Source organism: Phaethon lepturus, unplaced genomic scaffold, assembly GCF_000687285.1.
Source record: "Phaethon lepturus isolate BGI_N335 unplaced genomic scaffold, ASM68728v1 scaffold13948, whole genome shotgun sequence".
NCBI lineage: Eukaryota > Metazoa > Chordata > Aves > Phaethontiformes > Phaethontidae > Phaethon > Phaethon lepturus.
Window position 1 is genome coordinate 19,538 of NW_010557052.1, and position 14,100 is coordinate 33,637.

Here is a 14,100-nt window from a genome sequence, read left to right on the forward strand (position 1 = left end):
GTGACTGATCTGTTAATGAAGGGATGTGTATTGTTTCTGATGCTAGCAGAGGACTGAATTTGATAATCCCAGGAAACCACACCTGGATTCTTACATAAGTAATGAGAAGCCTCCTGGGTTATTTCACATGTGAAAATTTTGCTGCAAGTTGTTACTGCTCTAGACCATGGAAAACCTGAGTACTGATGCTGCAGGAGTTTTGAACACTCGCTTTGGTACCTTACACAATTCCCCATGGATTTTTAATGGAATTTCCTAGATTGAAATAATAGCAAGCAGCTATTATGCTTCTGCTTCATGTTGCCTGATCTACAGCTGGCATTTGGGTTTAAGAATATTGTACAGCAGTAGACTATTTGCTCTGCTTTCTGTTTAAAGGAAGCAGTGGGATATAATTTAATTCTAATACATAGCATTTGCCAGAGAGCTGCAATGTGTAGGAACATCTCCTCTTTGGCAGCCTGTGCGGTGTGGTCATTAGAGCAAAATGTATATTGCTGAAATGCATGCATTGTATTTGCTTTGATGCATGCAACTCATCCAAATGTGATTGCAAAGGTGGTTTGAGTGGTAGAAACTCCATTTTTATAGTATTTACTCAAATAAATGTGGTTAGGCGATTTGCTTCTCTGTCTGTTTTGAAACCAAGGTTCTTCCCTGCAACAAAGTTCTGTTTCTCAGTTTCCCAGCAGTGCCCGCTTAGCCTCGCAAATTCCCACTTGGCTGACTTGTGGTATAGGAAAATGCAGCTTAATTTTCTGTTTGGTAATCAGGGCTAGGAAATACAGCAAATGGTGAACCAGCATGGGAAGAAAGAGTCAGAATTCACGGACTCCTGATAGCAGGGTTTTTTCGAACCTTAGATTGCTGAAAAGAAGTTACCAGTTTAAATGTGCTGCGCTTCATTGGTCAAGTAGCCTATAAATTTGTTTAACTGTCAATTTGCTATAGCTAACTTGTGCTTTCTCTGTTTTCAGTGCTTGCACCTCCTCCACCGTTGCCACCACCAATACAGGGATATGCCTTTAAACCCCCTCCTCGACCAGATTTTGGCACTTCTGGGAGAACAATCAAACTGCAGGCCAACTTCTTTGAAATGGACATTCCTAAAATAGATATCTACCATTATGAATTGGATATAAAGCCAGAAAAATGCCCTAGAAGAGTTAACAGGTAATACTGTGCTTTGCTTTTCCTCACTTACTTACATTCTTATTTTCCTTTGAAAATGCTGGAGCCATGTGCCAGTCTTCATTGAAGGCTTGGAGGATGTTTCTGTCTTTAGTCATTGTTTGTAGTGATAGCTTCCAACGTTGTATATCCATCAACAGGCCTTTTTTTTTTTCTCCTTCTGTACCAATCCGAGATTTCAGTGCTAATTGTCCCATATTTTGATTGAACTTGTCAGCACTTTAAGATGCTGCTGATCAAAGCCACTGGTGACAGATGGATAAACTGTATTAACCATAGTGGAGTTAGGTCAGCATAAGCCAACTTGATAAATATGATTCTTAGTATTGCTTGGTTAAATATTGGAGTACAGTTGGCCGATGAGCCCTTCAGCAGGGAGTTGGTGTTACGGGCTTGTTTACCCACCTTCCCCTACTGACAAGGGGAGGCAAAACCCGTTTGTTTGTACTGCTGCAAGAGGATCGTGGAGGGACTAAATTAGGTAAGACATTATGCTTCATCAGTAGATTCTATATAAGGGAAAGATATGCTCCTGAAACAGATAGCAAGGTGAAAACGTGGATCAGTTGGCCAAGGAAACAAGCAATTAGGTTTTGCATTTTGCATATGTGCCCTATTAGTCACAGTGTGGCAACCTCATTGACTTGAAAAAGAGTGGTGTTGCCAGAAGTGAAACTTGAGAACAAGACTTGGCGCTAACTGGAAACCACAAGTGTCTTCATCATAGCTACCTACATCTTGACTGTAGAGGATCAGAATGGCATGTTTATATATTCAGCAGCAAAACCTTTCCTTATTAAAAAAGGTCACATAAGTAGAATATGCAGTCATGAACATGAACAAAGTGCGCAGTCAAAAAAGCCACCCAAAAGCCGAAGTTTTCTTACCATGAATTAATAAACCAGAGTTCATTATCCTTTCTTATACTAAAGAGTTGGTAATGATAGCGTTTTCATAACGCAGCATGACTGGGCTTTGGTGTCCTGGTTTTTTTCTGTGGTGATCTATAAATATAGATTTAATTTTTCAGATAGTCAAGAATTGAATTTATTTTTAAAAGCGAACACTGTTGTAAGTGTATTAAGCTGAACTCTCTTCTTGCCCTCCTGATTTCGCTGGAGTACTCTTACTGGGTTGGAGTGCTGAAAAAAATTTTCAGCAGTCACTTTTTTCATAGGGGGACCTGTGAGAGCTTTACTTTCATGAATTGATATCCCTGCCGCCAGCTCCAACCCTGAAAACTGGCGTGCTGCTGACTGATGCAGATTGCCCTGCCTCTGTAGCACCTCTGGGAGCTGAGTGCTGCCACAGCTCACGGGTCTTGTAGTTCTGTGTGATCATCTCTGTTACAGTCCAGTGTGTGTGTGCTTGCTCACCAATGGCAGAGAGTGTAATTATTAAATAATAAAGCAGTTTTCCTCACTGAAAAGGCAGATTATATTCAGTAGCAAGTTCTGTCTCCACTGACAGCTTCTGACCTGCTCTGCTTTGTCAGGATAATCACTCCCTCTGTTGTGGTAACATGAGCAAGTATAAATCTACATAGATTAAATGCCTTTTGCAGTAAACAAGGATGTCATAAATGCATTCGACAGTGGTATCGTGCATGTTGCTCAGTGCAGTGTGGGAAGAATACAAATTGGATTCACTTAATGAAGTGTATGTTTTATTTCTTTTGGGTGCTTATTCCTGCATGCATTACCCGTAGATGTACATGCGCTTACCTGCACCTGGGTTTTGTGAGCTGTGACCTTTCAATCCTACATGTATACCTATATTTTTGTGTGTGCTTATATGTGTATATATATATGATTATGCAGGATGCACATGTAGTCTAATTGTAAATGCTAGTTTTTTCAGCTAGCTTACATGTTTCTAGTGTTTGGGTTATATAATTCAGATGTGTATTTGTAGTAAATAGTTTTTATCATTACTTTATATGTTGTAACCTCTAGAAAAGATAGAAGGACATGTTATTTTCATTTATGCTACTCCCTCATCTGTCCCAGCTTCATTCTTCAGTTTTATTCCAGGACTTGCTACAGCTTGGACTATGACCCTGCAGACCCACTGCAGGGATGTATACAGTGTACATGCAAGTTCCACGCTGATGAGACGTGAGAGCTGGAGCAGGACTGGAAAACACACAGCTGAGACAACGTGCTGCTGTGCTAAATTAATAGTCTGGCTACAATTCTTCACGTGTCGCAGAAAGTCCAGATCTGTTTGGATAGTTAGTTAGGGAGAGTGGGCGATGTGAGTTTGGTTCTGCACAGTGGATGCCCTCAGTTTAATTCATGAGGGCAACTAGGACTCATAGAAGGTTCAAGATGAACTCTGCTTGCAGTCACTGACCCCAAGTTCTTGGTGTGCTTGCATGATCTCAGTAGAATAATGTTCCCAAAGGGCTGAAGTTAGTGAATTGGTAAATAACTCTTCATTTAACTTCACATGGAGAAAATAACTTCCTTTTCTTTAAGATGTCTGTACCCACAGTTGAGAAGCACTGTCACTAAATGTGGTTTGAAGCTTGAAAACCTTAATTAAGTGGAAGTGTTCATTTTTATATAAAGTAGCTCACAATTGGAAGAACTTGCTCAGGAAATGAACGGGTTTTCCATTGCTCAATCTTTAACTCAACGTTGAAAAATACCTCCTCTCTCCCATCCTCCAAATTATGTACTGTTCAGTCAGACATTGCAGACCTAAGGCAGGAATTACTGGATCAAGTCAGGCAAGTTTCTTTCAATGGTCACATCTTGTCTTAAAGCCTTGGCACAGAGCAAAGAAATTGTCAATTAAAACAGTCTTAAGTCTTTTCTTGAATGAATTCAGAGTTTCATCTCAGTTTTTTGCATTGCTATAATATCTAACTGTATGCTGGAGTAATTGCCTTTCCAAGTCAAGGTGTATGTAATGGTCATCTGCAGCCTCTCTGAGCTGCTAGTTGACAACAGTAGTGAAACAATAAGGGTTTCCTTTCTATGTCAGTTAAACTTCTTAACATACAACTTGGGGCAAAAGGGTATTAAGGATCTTGTAGGCAGCATATTGCAGACCAGTGATGGGTTTCAGATTTTACAGCATTGTGATACAGATAGCCAGAAGAATGTCTCTTTGAGACATTTGGACCAAACACCTTTGGCATCAACGTGTGTTACTATTCCAACAGACCTCTCTTCAGCTGGTGAACTGCTTTGCATGACCAGTGTGTAAACACTGTGGTTTGACAAGAACTTTAAGAGTGGTTATGTCATTCATACAAATGCGATGCTTAAATGAATATATATTTTTAATATGCACGGGTCCCAGCGAATGTGCCTATCCCGTTTTCTTGGATGGATCCCAGTTTTGTGCATAGGTGGGGGGAAAAAAAAAAATTTAAAAGTAATTTTTCTCAGTGCGATGCAAAAAGTTTTCATATCACTGTCATCATAGAACTATTATAGAACTATTGTCCTTACACTAAGGCTGTAAGCTTGGATAGTTTTTGGTTTGGTTTGGTTTTTTTGGAAAGCCGCTCGGGCTGCTGGGCTTTTGGTCCGTGTCCTCTGCAAAAGGGGCTGTAGGACATGGGAACAGAAGCCCCAGGAGAATACAAAGCACCTCTTGTTTTGAGCTTGAGAGAGCATAAGCTTTACCACTTTCAGTACATCACAGAAAAGAGGAAGGAAGGTTTCAATCTGAAAAAGGTAGAAGTAGCTGCCTTAAGACAGTTTAGTCTGTGGAAAAAGTTGCTTTAATTCAGATCCGTCAAACAAATCTTGCTTTCAATACCCAACAGTGGACAACCCTTTCATTTACCTAAAGCTTCTATGCATAAATATTAGTGTTAGTGTTCACTTGCTACTTAACATCAAAAGTAAAAAGTTAAATTAACGTAATCTTTTTGTATTTTCAGAGAAATAGTGGAGCATATGGTTCAGCACTTTAAAACCCAGATTTTTGGGGATCGCAAACCAGTGTTTGATGGAAGAAAAAACCTTTATACAGCTATGCCGCTTCCCATTGGGAGAGATAAAGTAAGTTTTAAATAGAAAAGTTTCTAATTGGAGATTTTAATGTAGTATTTGCAGAGCCTGCCTAATAACTGATAGGAACTGATTTTATATTTCTGGAGCAGTTGTCTCCTCCTGTTGCCACTTTGTTCAGTGTGTGGTTTGTCAGGACAGAAGTGTGAGCTTGTTGCTGTCAAAATGGTCACTTGCCTTTCCATATCCCCTCTTTCTTCCCTCTCTCTGCCCACTTTCTGCTGGTTTGGTGAGCTGGATCAACTGCCCAAGACAGCGGACAAGCTCCATACTGGCACTAGGGAGAAAGTGAAAGCACGGTTGAGTTTGAGAAAGGGGAGTGGAAGCACCCATGTGGGCAGCAGCAAGCTGTTGTGTCAGCTTGTTAATCTCATCAAAGCCGACTGTAAGCTGATTCTCACTATCCACGAGCTAGAAGAAACTCCTCCATCCCTCTGTTGGTGGTATGGAACCTCTTCCCTAATCCTTTGCGACGTGAGAGCCAAATTAATTTAAACTGCACAGGTTAAGACCTGCTAGTTTAGCCCTCCGGGCAGTTCAGGAGGACTTTCTTGTTCTGTTTGCCAGCTCTGTACGTAGGGCGGTGACCTTTTTGGTCACTCTGGTTGTAGTTGCGAAGTGTACCCGTGTCTGTGCCCATTGATGACTGGAGAAGCAGAAGGGTCTGTGCTGGAACATGCTAACACACAAACCCGATAAAATAATTTAGCTTACGCTTCTGTGGTCTAATATCAGATTGAATTTTCTGTGGCCTTTTTTATTTAGACGATGAACACTGAGAATACAGTCATCCTCATTACTCACTTAATACTGTGGTAGTTCCCAGAGGCCTTCTGCTGTGGGTGTAAGGTGGGGCATACACAGTTACAGGGAAAGACTGTCCGATCCCATAGGAGTTGATTACAACCTAACTAGAAAAAAAATGTAAGGGGGAAAGGGAAATACAGAGGAATGTGGAAACTTGCTTATGTGATAAAAGTGAGAACAGAGCTTAGGTCTTTCTAAATTGAGTAGCAGTGTGCTACAAAATAGTTCATGCTGTGCTTCGCTGTCTCTCATCGTATGCCTGTGCAGTGCTTGAGACAGTTAATAGTTTTACCTGAATCAAGCTTTTAATCTCATATGTGTAATTTTTATTTCCCCCAAATGTATTTAAATGTGTGTCATGCAATAAAGGATGGTCTTTACTCCAGACTTAATTATTTTTCATTAACTGATAAGCTGTTGTCTAGGAAAACTATAAAATAATCATTTAAAAGTATTGGAGATTTTTTTTTCACTTTCACCTACAATATTCCAGTTCCTACAGATTTGACATGCAAGATTGCAAAGTATTTGCTAAAGGTGGGATGTATTTGATGAGTGTCTCCGAGGCGTTTAAACAAGTTGTTGTGGTTTAGCCCCAGCCAGCAACTGAGCCCCACGCAGCCGCTCGCTCACTCCCCCACAGTGCGACGAGGGAGGGAATTGGAAGAGTAAAAGTGAGGAAAGTCATGGTTTGAGATAAAGACAGTTTAATAAGTAAAGCAAAAGCCACACATGCAAGCAAAGCAAAACAAGGAATTCATTCCCCACTCCCCACAGACAGGCAGGCCATCTCCAGGGAAGCAGGGCTCCGTCATGCGTAATGGTTTCTTGGGAAGACTGACGCCATAACTCCAAACGTCCCTCCACCCCTTCCTTCTTCATCTCAACTTTATATATCGAGCATGATGTCATATGGTATGGAATATCCCTTTGGCCAGTCTGAGTCAGCTGTCCTGGCTGTGTCCCCTCCCAGCTCCCCGTGCACCCTCAGCCTTCTTGCTGGCAGCCCAGCACGAGAAGCTGGACAGTCCTTGACTGCTCAACAATAGCTCAAAACATCAGCACGTTATCAACATTTTCTCATCCCAGATCCAGAACACAGCCTCATACTGGCTTCTGTGAAGAAAATTAACTCTACCCTGGCTGAAACCAGGACACAAGTCCTCGATGCACGCAGAGTTACCATGTAACTGTAATACATTCCAAGTTGTGGATGACTGACAATATATTTTATGACAAATATGAAGTTCTGCATTTAATAAGTAAAGGTAAATGAAAAGCGGTTATCTGTGGAGGATAAACTGGGATCAAATTAATCCTTGGCTCTAATGACTCTTTGTGAGATGCAAGTTCATAGAATCACAGAATAGTTTGGGTTGGGAGGGACCTTTTAAAGGTCATCTAGTCCAACCCCCATGCAATAAGCAGGGACATCTTCAACTAGATCAGGTTGCTCAGAGCCCCGTCCAACCTGACCTGCAATGTTTGCAGGGACGGGGCATCTCCCACCTCTCTGGGCAACCTGGGCCAGGGTTTCACCACCTTCATTGTGAAAAATGCCTTCTTTTTATGCACTCTAAATCTCCCCTCTTTTAGTTCAAAACCATTACCCCTTGTCCTTTTGCAACAAGCCCTGCTAAAAAGTCTGTCCCCGTCTTTCTTCTAAGCCCCCTTTAAGTACTGGCAGCTGCAAGAAGGTCTCCCCAGAGCCTTCTCTTCTCCAGGCTGAACACCCCCAACTCTCCCAGTCTGTCCTCCCAGCAGAGCTGTTCCAGCCCTCGGATCATTTCTGTGGCCTCCTCTGGCCCCGCTCCAACAGGTCCAAGTCTCTCCTGTGCCGAGGGCTCCAGAGCTGGACGCAGCACTGCAGGGGGGGGTCTCACCAGAGCGGGGCAGAGGGGCAGAATCCCCTCCCTCGCCCCGCTGGCCACACGGCTTTGGGGGCAGCCCAGGACACGGTTGGCCGCCTGGGCTGTGAGCGCACATTGCCGGCTCATGTCCAGCTTTTCATCCCTTGCTCTCGTTGGGAGCTGGGTCAGATGACCGCCTCCTCCTGTTCCTTCTGTGTCTGAATGCCTGCTGACCGAATAGGACTCAATTCTTGATGCTTTGGATTTTAAAGCCTGTGTATAGTAAATCATACCTGGTAAAAGTAAAGTCTAGTGACAGCATGTCAGCGGGACATGCTTTTGACACCCCGATGCTTTTGTGTCTGTGCAAATGAACGTTGTAACCTATGCCTGGGAAAACGCTGACTTTAATGCTTTTGTTAACCATTTTGGATGGGACAGAATTACCTGGCCGGAGCGATGATCATTTGCAAAAGGCGGTCACTGAGGAGAGTGTTTTTAGTGGAGGTTATCGCAAGGTGGTTCAGATAGTTCAATCTGTGGCTCCCATTTAGGCTCACTTTTAATAAACGCATTTTTTTTTCCCTTTTTCCCATGGGATCTAGGACTTTGTAGGTTGTTCTGCCATACATATATTAATATTAATACCCTGGAGGACAGAGCTAATAGAGATACATCTTCAGCTGGTTTAAATCGGATGTGGGGAAATTTAGCTTAATGAGGGAAAATTTTACATGGTGCTAAATTGATTTAAGCATTGTTTAATCTAGTATAAAGCTTGTAGGTATTAGGACTTTCGTCTAGCGTAATTAGATTAGATTTTGGATGTTCTGTACATAACAAATGTAGCAAGTTTACTGCACATGTGAGTACATTTAGGATTATATTGAAAAGATTCATGATCATACACTGATTAATAGATGATCCTCAATCTAAGTGGATGATGGCCTTGATTTACTTGCAGTTTGTATTGATAGTGGAAGAACCGATGCTAAACAGAAGGCTCACACCAAATGGGCAACATTTGTTGTGGGTTTTTTTTTCCCCTCCTGTCGCTCTTTAACTTAATGCACTCTGTCCTCATCTCTTGGTAACGGTGGTTGTTCTGGGGTTGTTTTGTGTGGGTTGTGGGATTTTTTTGGTCCTTGCTGACAATCCTGCTTCCTTTGTAAGTAACTTTCTCTATTGTTCAGATACTCTTAATCTTTTCTGCTTGGCCTTCATGGTTATCATACCTATTTTCTTTCCTTCCTTATCATACCTTACTTTCAGTCTTTAATTCCTTCATTTCTTTAGACCTTTTGGAACAAATATGGAATATGTAAATAGTAACAGAATGTTTTCGTAATTTTTACTTGTATACATTGAGAAGAAAGAAGTGTACAGGACACTGTCAAGGTATAAAGATAGTAACAGTCTCCTCTCTCCTTGTAGGTTCTAACAGCAAGCCCAGGTCATCTCTAACTATGGCGTTGTACTCAACTGTTGCATTATTTGTGTATTTCCCTAAAATGTCCTTCTACAATTAAGAGTTAGAATTAGATTTTAATTGAACTTGAAAAGTTTCTTATCTATCAAGAATCAAGAACAACTGATATATCTTAACGGACATCTTAAGGAGTCTTTAATTAGAAAACCAGTAATTACAAGAGAACTGAGCTGCAGTTCGATACAGAAATCTACTGCTGTTCCCTTTTTCAGAAGGAAAGTGTTAATCCTGTCTATGGCCACAACCTTACTCCTCTTGACTTTGTCTGTTTGAAGTACTGATAAAGACTCTGTACGTGATAGCAGCAGACCTCTTTCTTATATCCATAGCTTGAGATTTCCAAACAAGTCCATGGGAGGTAGGCACCCAAATATTTCTTTGGAAAATGTGCATCTGTTTTTCCTCTGAATCTGAATCTATAATTCTTAGATTAATAGAGGAAAAGTACATTGTATGTTCAAAACATGATAAAATAATCACATAGTGATTGCATGTATTTTATAGAGCAGGAGTACTAAGAATTCCACAGGAACACATGGTCAGGTTTAATTTGTGTTATTTTTAAACAGTGACATGCTGATTTGTAGGAGTCAATCAGACTACATCAGCTACAAGACCTATTCTTTTTAAGAACAGCTTTCAAATTTTTCCACAGGCTTAATGATTTTTCACATCCCTACAGTAACATCTCTTTCCTTTAGTTCCTTCAGCTGCAAAATTATGTCAACTGCGTTGCAACTTAGCAGTCGGTCTAGCAGGTAGTAGGTTAGTGACTGAGATTGTAAGTTTTTTATTTGGGAATAGATTATGCTTGGTGAAACTGTAGGAAATCAAACATTAAATTTGGTTTTGGAGTTTATTCCTAATAGTGAAGTACGTGATAAAATTCCCATTTAAAACTACTTTGTCTTGTAAATTTTCATATTCTTGCTTACTCTGTCAAACATGAGCATGTTCATTTGCCCTTAAAAATATATGGTGGTATAAAGAAAATAGTTCTGAGACACTTAAATTCTGATTAGCAGTGCCTACAAGTATATGTGATCTTGTGGGTGTGGATTAAGGACATATTTTTTGGTCCTAATGTATTTTTATGAATTTTTTTTTTAAACATAAACCCTTCAGTAGCATGTAATCCAGGTGAGATGCCAAAGGAGGATAAACCTGAAGAGTTGGATTTAAACCTTGCTTATTTGAGCAATGACTTTAATGCAACTGTTTTGAAGTGGGGTTACAGCCGGCAACAAAAACTGCTTGGGCCAAATTCAGCGGTGTGAATTCACCATCACAGCTATGCTGAACGTAATCTGTATTTGCAGTGCAGCAATTGGAATGAAGTTCTTCAATCCTGGGTCTTCTCTTTCTGCCAGGGACACAGATACTGCAACATCAAGTAGTTCAGTTGTTCATCTTCTTCCATTCTGTCATGGTGAAGAAGCTTTGTAAATTGAAACCAGAATGGGAAAAAAATGAATTTTTTTTTAGATTAAGGGTACCAAAATTGTTAATAATCAGGTAATAAACAGTTTTGGGAATAACAGAAATTATGAAACTTGATTTGGAGGAGGAGAGAAGTTTAAAGGAAAATGCAGTTCAGGTGTGACAGATGTCTTCCATCTACTGCCAATGAGATGTAAGCTGAAGACCTTTTGATGGTGTGGTGGCAGAAAAGGCCTTCGTAGAAAGCTTCCAACCTGTATCGGCTGAAAACCTGTACCTTTATTTGCACAGCTTTTCAGCAGAATTAACCTTCTGGGACAGGTTCATACCATTGACCCTGCAATTCCAGACTCCAGTTCCCGTTGCTCTCCCACGGCCATACAGCTCCTTCCTCTGCTCGTTGCTCCTGGTGGATATTTGCACTAGAGGAAAAATGTGGCTGTAATATTAATTTTGACTGGCTACTATAAATTGTCAACTCACTTTTTTGGTGTATGGGAAGGCTTATTATTTATGTTTTATCTTTCCTTCCTATTTTTTGACTGAAGAAACTGTCGCAGAAGACCAGATGATTGCCTATAGTAGCTCGCCGTTACCCATGTATTATTTCTGCTAGCCCACTAATTACAGTTTGTCTGTTAAGTGGATGCCTTTTATATTTAAATTGTAAGCTCCCTAGGACAGGGAAACGCAATGTTTTTGTTTATATCCAGCACAAAGGATACTCTGATCTTGTTATTTCTTGTAGTCACTCCCAGAACTGCTAATCATTTCAGACAAGCCTTAATTTTAGTCTATTTAAGAACTTCTGTGCTCAGGCTTTCTTTGTTTTAATAAAGAGGCGAAACCAGCATTACAAGTAATTGGCTAAAGTAATTTGCCATAATGTAGTTTGCCAGTGTTATTTAGACAAAAAATTCATAGTGGGGCATGACATGTCAAAGGGGTGCCCCTGTTTCCTGCCTGATATCGTCAGTAGTACTTGGGAATCATCATTCATTCTTTCTTCAGCATTTAAAAATAAGAGGTTTTGGGGTTAGTGGGTTTTGTGGGTTTGTTTTTTTGGGGGGTTGGGGTGGGTGGTGGTTGGGTGGTTGTTTCGTTGGGGGTTTTTTCCCTTTGAAAACTTCTTGTGGATTTTATTTTCTCTCATTTGAACTATGTCTGCAGTAATAGTATATAAAGCACTCTAGCACTTTAGAGAGAGCAAACACTTGATATTCATGAATCTTGGCAGGTAGTGACAGACCATATTTTATTTTAGGCATGCAGGAGCGGACATGAGCGGTGATGCATTCGTATGAGTTAGGTATCTGCAATCAGGTTATTGGATCTTCATGGAGACCTCCCTGGTGATACACAAGCACTTCCAAATTATAATGTTGCCTCAGAGGGAGATAGATGCCAGTTGGGAAGCACGACAGCTTTCTGAAGTACACCTTTGGAAAGATCTAGCTATAAAAAGAAGCTGTACCTACTGTATGTTGTTTCTTCATCATTGCTTTTTGTCTCCTCCCATGCTTTATAGCGCTGTTCAGAGGAAGCCATCGTCCCCTCCAAGCCCCTTCCATTGTCCCCTTTAAACGGAAAGAATCATCTTGGTTTGTTGTTTGGCATTGTTGCAGGTGGAGCTGGAGGTGACGCTGCCAGGAGAAGGAAAGGACAGAATATTTAAGGTGGCTATAAAGTGGATGTCCTGTGTGAGTTTGCAGGCTTTACATGATGCTCTTTCTGGTCGGCTGCCAAGTGTCCCGTTTGAAACCATCCAGGCACTGGATGTAGTGATGAGGCACTTGCCTTCCATGAGGTGAGGGGAAGACCTTGACGTTGTTTAGGAGGTTGCATTGTTATTTGAATCGCTTCGGTGGCTTTTTGGGTAGGATGTGCTTTCATAGCTCAATGAAAGTAATAGCTGTTTAGCAGATGGGATGCTCAGGCAAGAGGCAATAACGGTGCTTTTCTGCTCATCCGGTAGAATTAGTAGCCTCCGCCTGGACACAAGTCCCTCTCCCTGCTGGTCTTCAGACTCGCTCCATGTTTGCGTGCTCTTAGGTCAGGGGTGCCCTGCCATCTCACTGATACCCCATTTCTCTGTAGGCCTCAGAAGGAAGTCCTCCCCGAGTGGAAAGTAGTTGGAGATTGGTAGACATGTGAGGGTGGTTTTAAAACTTGTTACCCTGTTCCTATGTGTCCTTGGGCAGATGTTTATTGCCAATTTTGTAGGAAGGATACTGTGCTAGGAGGACATTAATGTCACCCAGTATAGCTATTTTTATAGAAAATAAAAACTGGAAAATTATTTGGTTTTTTTCAAGCAAGTGGGATCTACAGTATTTGCAGTCAAACCCAAGAGATACTGGGTGTAATTCTGCTGCCATGAAACAAGTCGCTTAAGACCACTGTTCAAATTACATTCAATTGGAAAATAAAGAACAAAGTTTAGTAGTGCTGAATTTTCCCATTTTGAAGGGCTAAACAGGGAAAATGAGCTAAGTTTATGTAAATATCTTTCAGTAGCCTTACATTACATTGACTTTATCATCACAATAAGGTTAAAGTGAAAATAAAAATCACTTTAGTCAGGTTTTGCAATGCAGAAAACAGCCCAGACTAGTTAGTCACACGTCTTTGTTCACAAAAACATACTAGCACTGGTTTTGACTAGTTTGATATTAAGTGTGCAATACTGACTTACCAGGATGAAAGATGCATCAAAAGTGTTTGTTAGATCAGTTCTTCACCCACACAGAGTTTCCATGGATTTCAGAGGAAGCTATGCACAAGTAAGGGGAGAGATTATTACATTGTTGTTTTAATAGCAGAGTTATTTAATTATTTTCTTACTGAAGCATAGCTGAATTTTTACTAGAGTACCAAAAAAAATTTAATAATGCTTTTTGTTTGAATTAGTGGGTATATTAAGGGGTATACTGAAAAGAAACTTAAACAAACATGAGTAGCAGCCAGTTTCTTCCTGTAACTAGCTGGATTTTGAGAGGTATAAGCTGAGACCCGACAGGAATCTCAGATTATTGGTAATTCACAACACTGACACTTCCATGCTTTTGTGAATAAAAATTTGCATTAGTTATGGCTTTATTGCAACTTTTTTTGTTTTAATTTTATGATCTGATTTATTTTCTTGCAGATATACTCCTGTGGGGCGATCTTTTTTTACAGCATCAGAAGGGTGCTCAAATCCATTGGGTGGTGGCAGAGAAGTTTGGTTTGGCTTCCATCAATCAGTCAGACCTTCGTTATGGAAAATGATGTTAAATATTGATGGTAGGTC

The 14,100-nt window shown here is 40.7% G+C and overlaps 1 protein-coding gene across 2 annotated transcripts in view; it reads left to right on the forward strand.

Moving 5' to 3' along the window:
* The window catches only part of AGO2 (argonaute RISC catalytic component 2), a 37,813-nt gene that overhangs the window by 4,278 nt on the left and 19,435 nt on the right, over positions 1-14,100 (forward strand). Inside the window, exons 2-5 of one of the 2 annotated variants that reach the window (XM_010292668.1) lie at positions 978-1,173; positions 5,093-5,213; positions 12,434-12,615; positions 13,957-14,093. In XM_010292668.1, the coding sequence (XP_010290970.1) occupies positions 1,097-1,173; positions 5,093-5,213; positions 12,434-12,615; positions 13,957-14,093 (517 nt within the window). In that variant the 5' untranslated portion in view covers positions 978-1,096. Of the gene's footprint in view, positions 1-977; positions 1,174-5,092; positions 5,214-12,433; positions 12,616-13,956; positions 14,094-14,100 lie in introns of those variants that run through there. The other variant, XM_010292667.1, reaches the window with a different exon arrangement.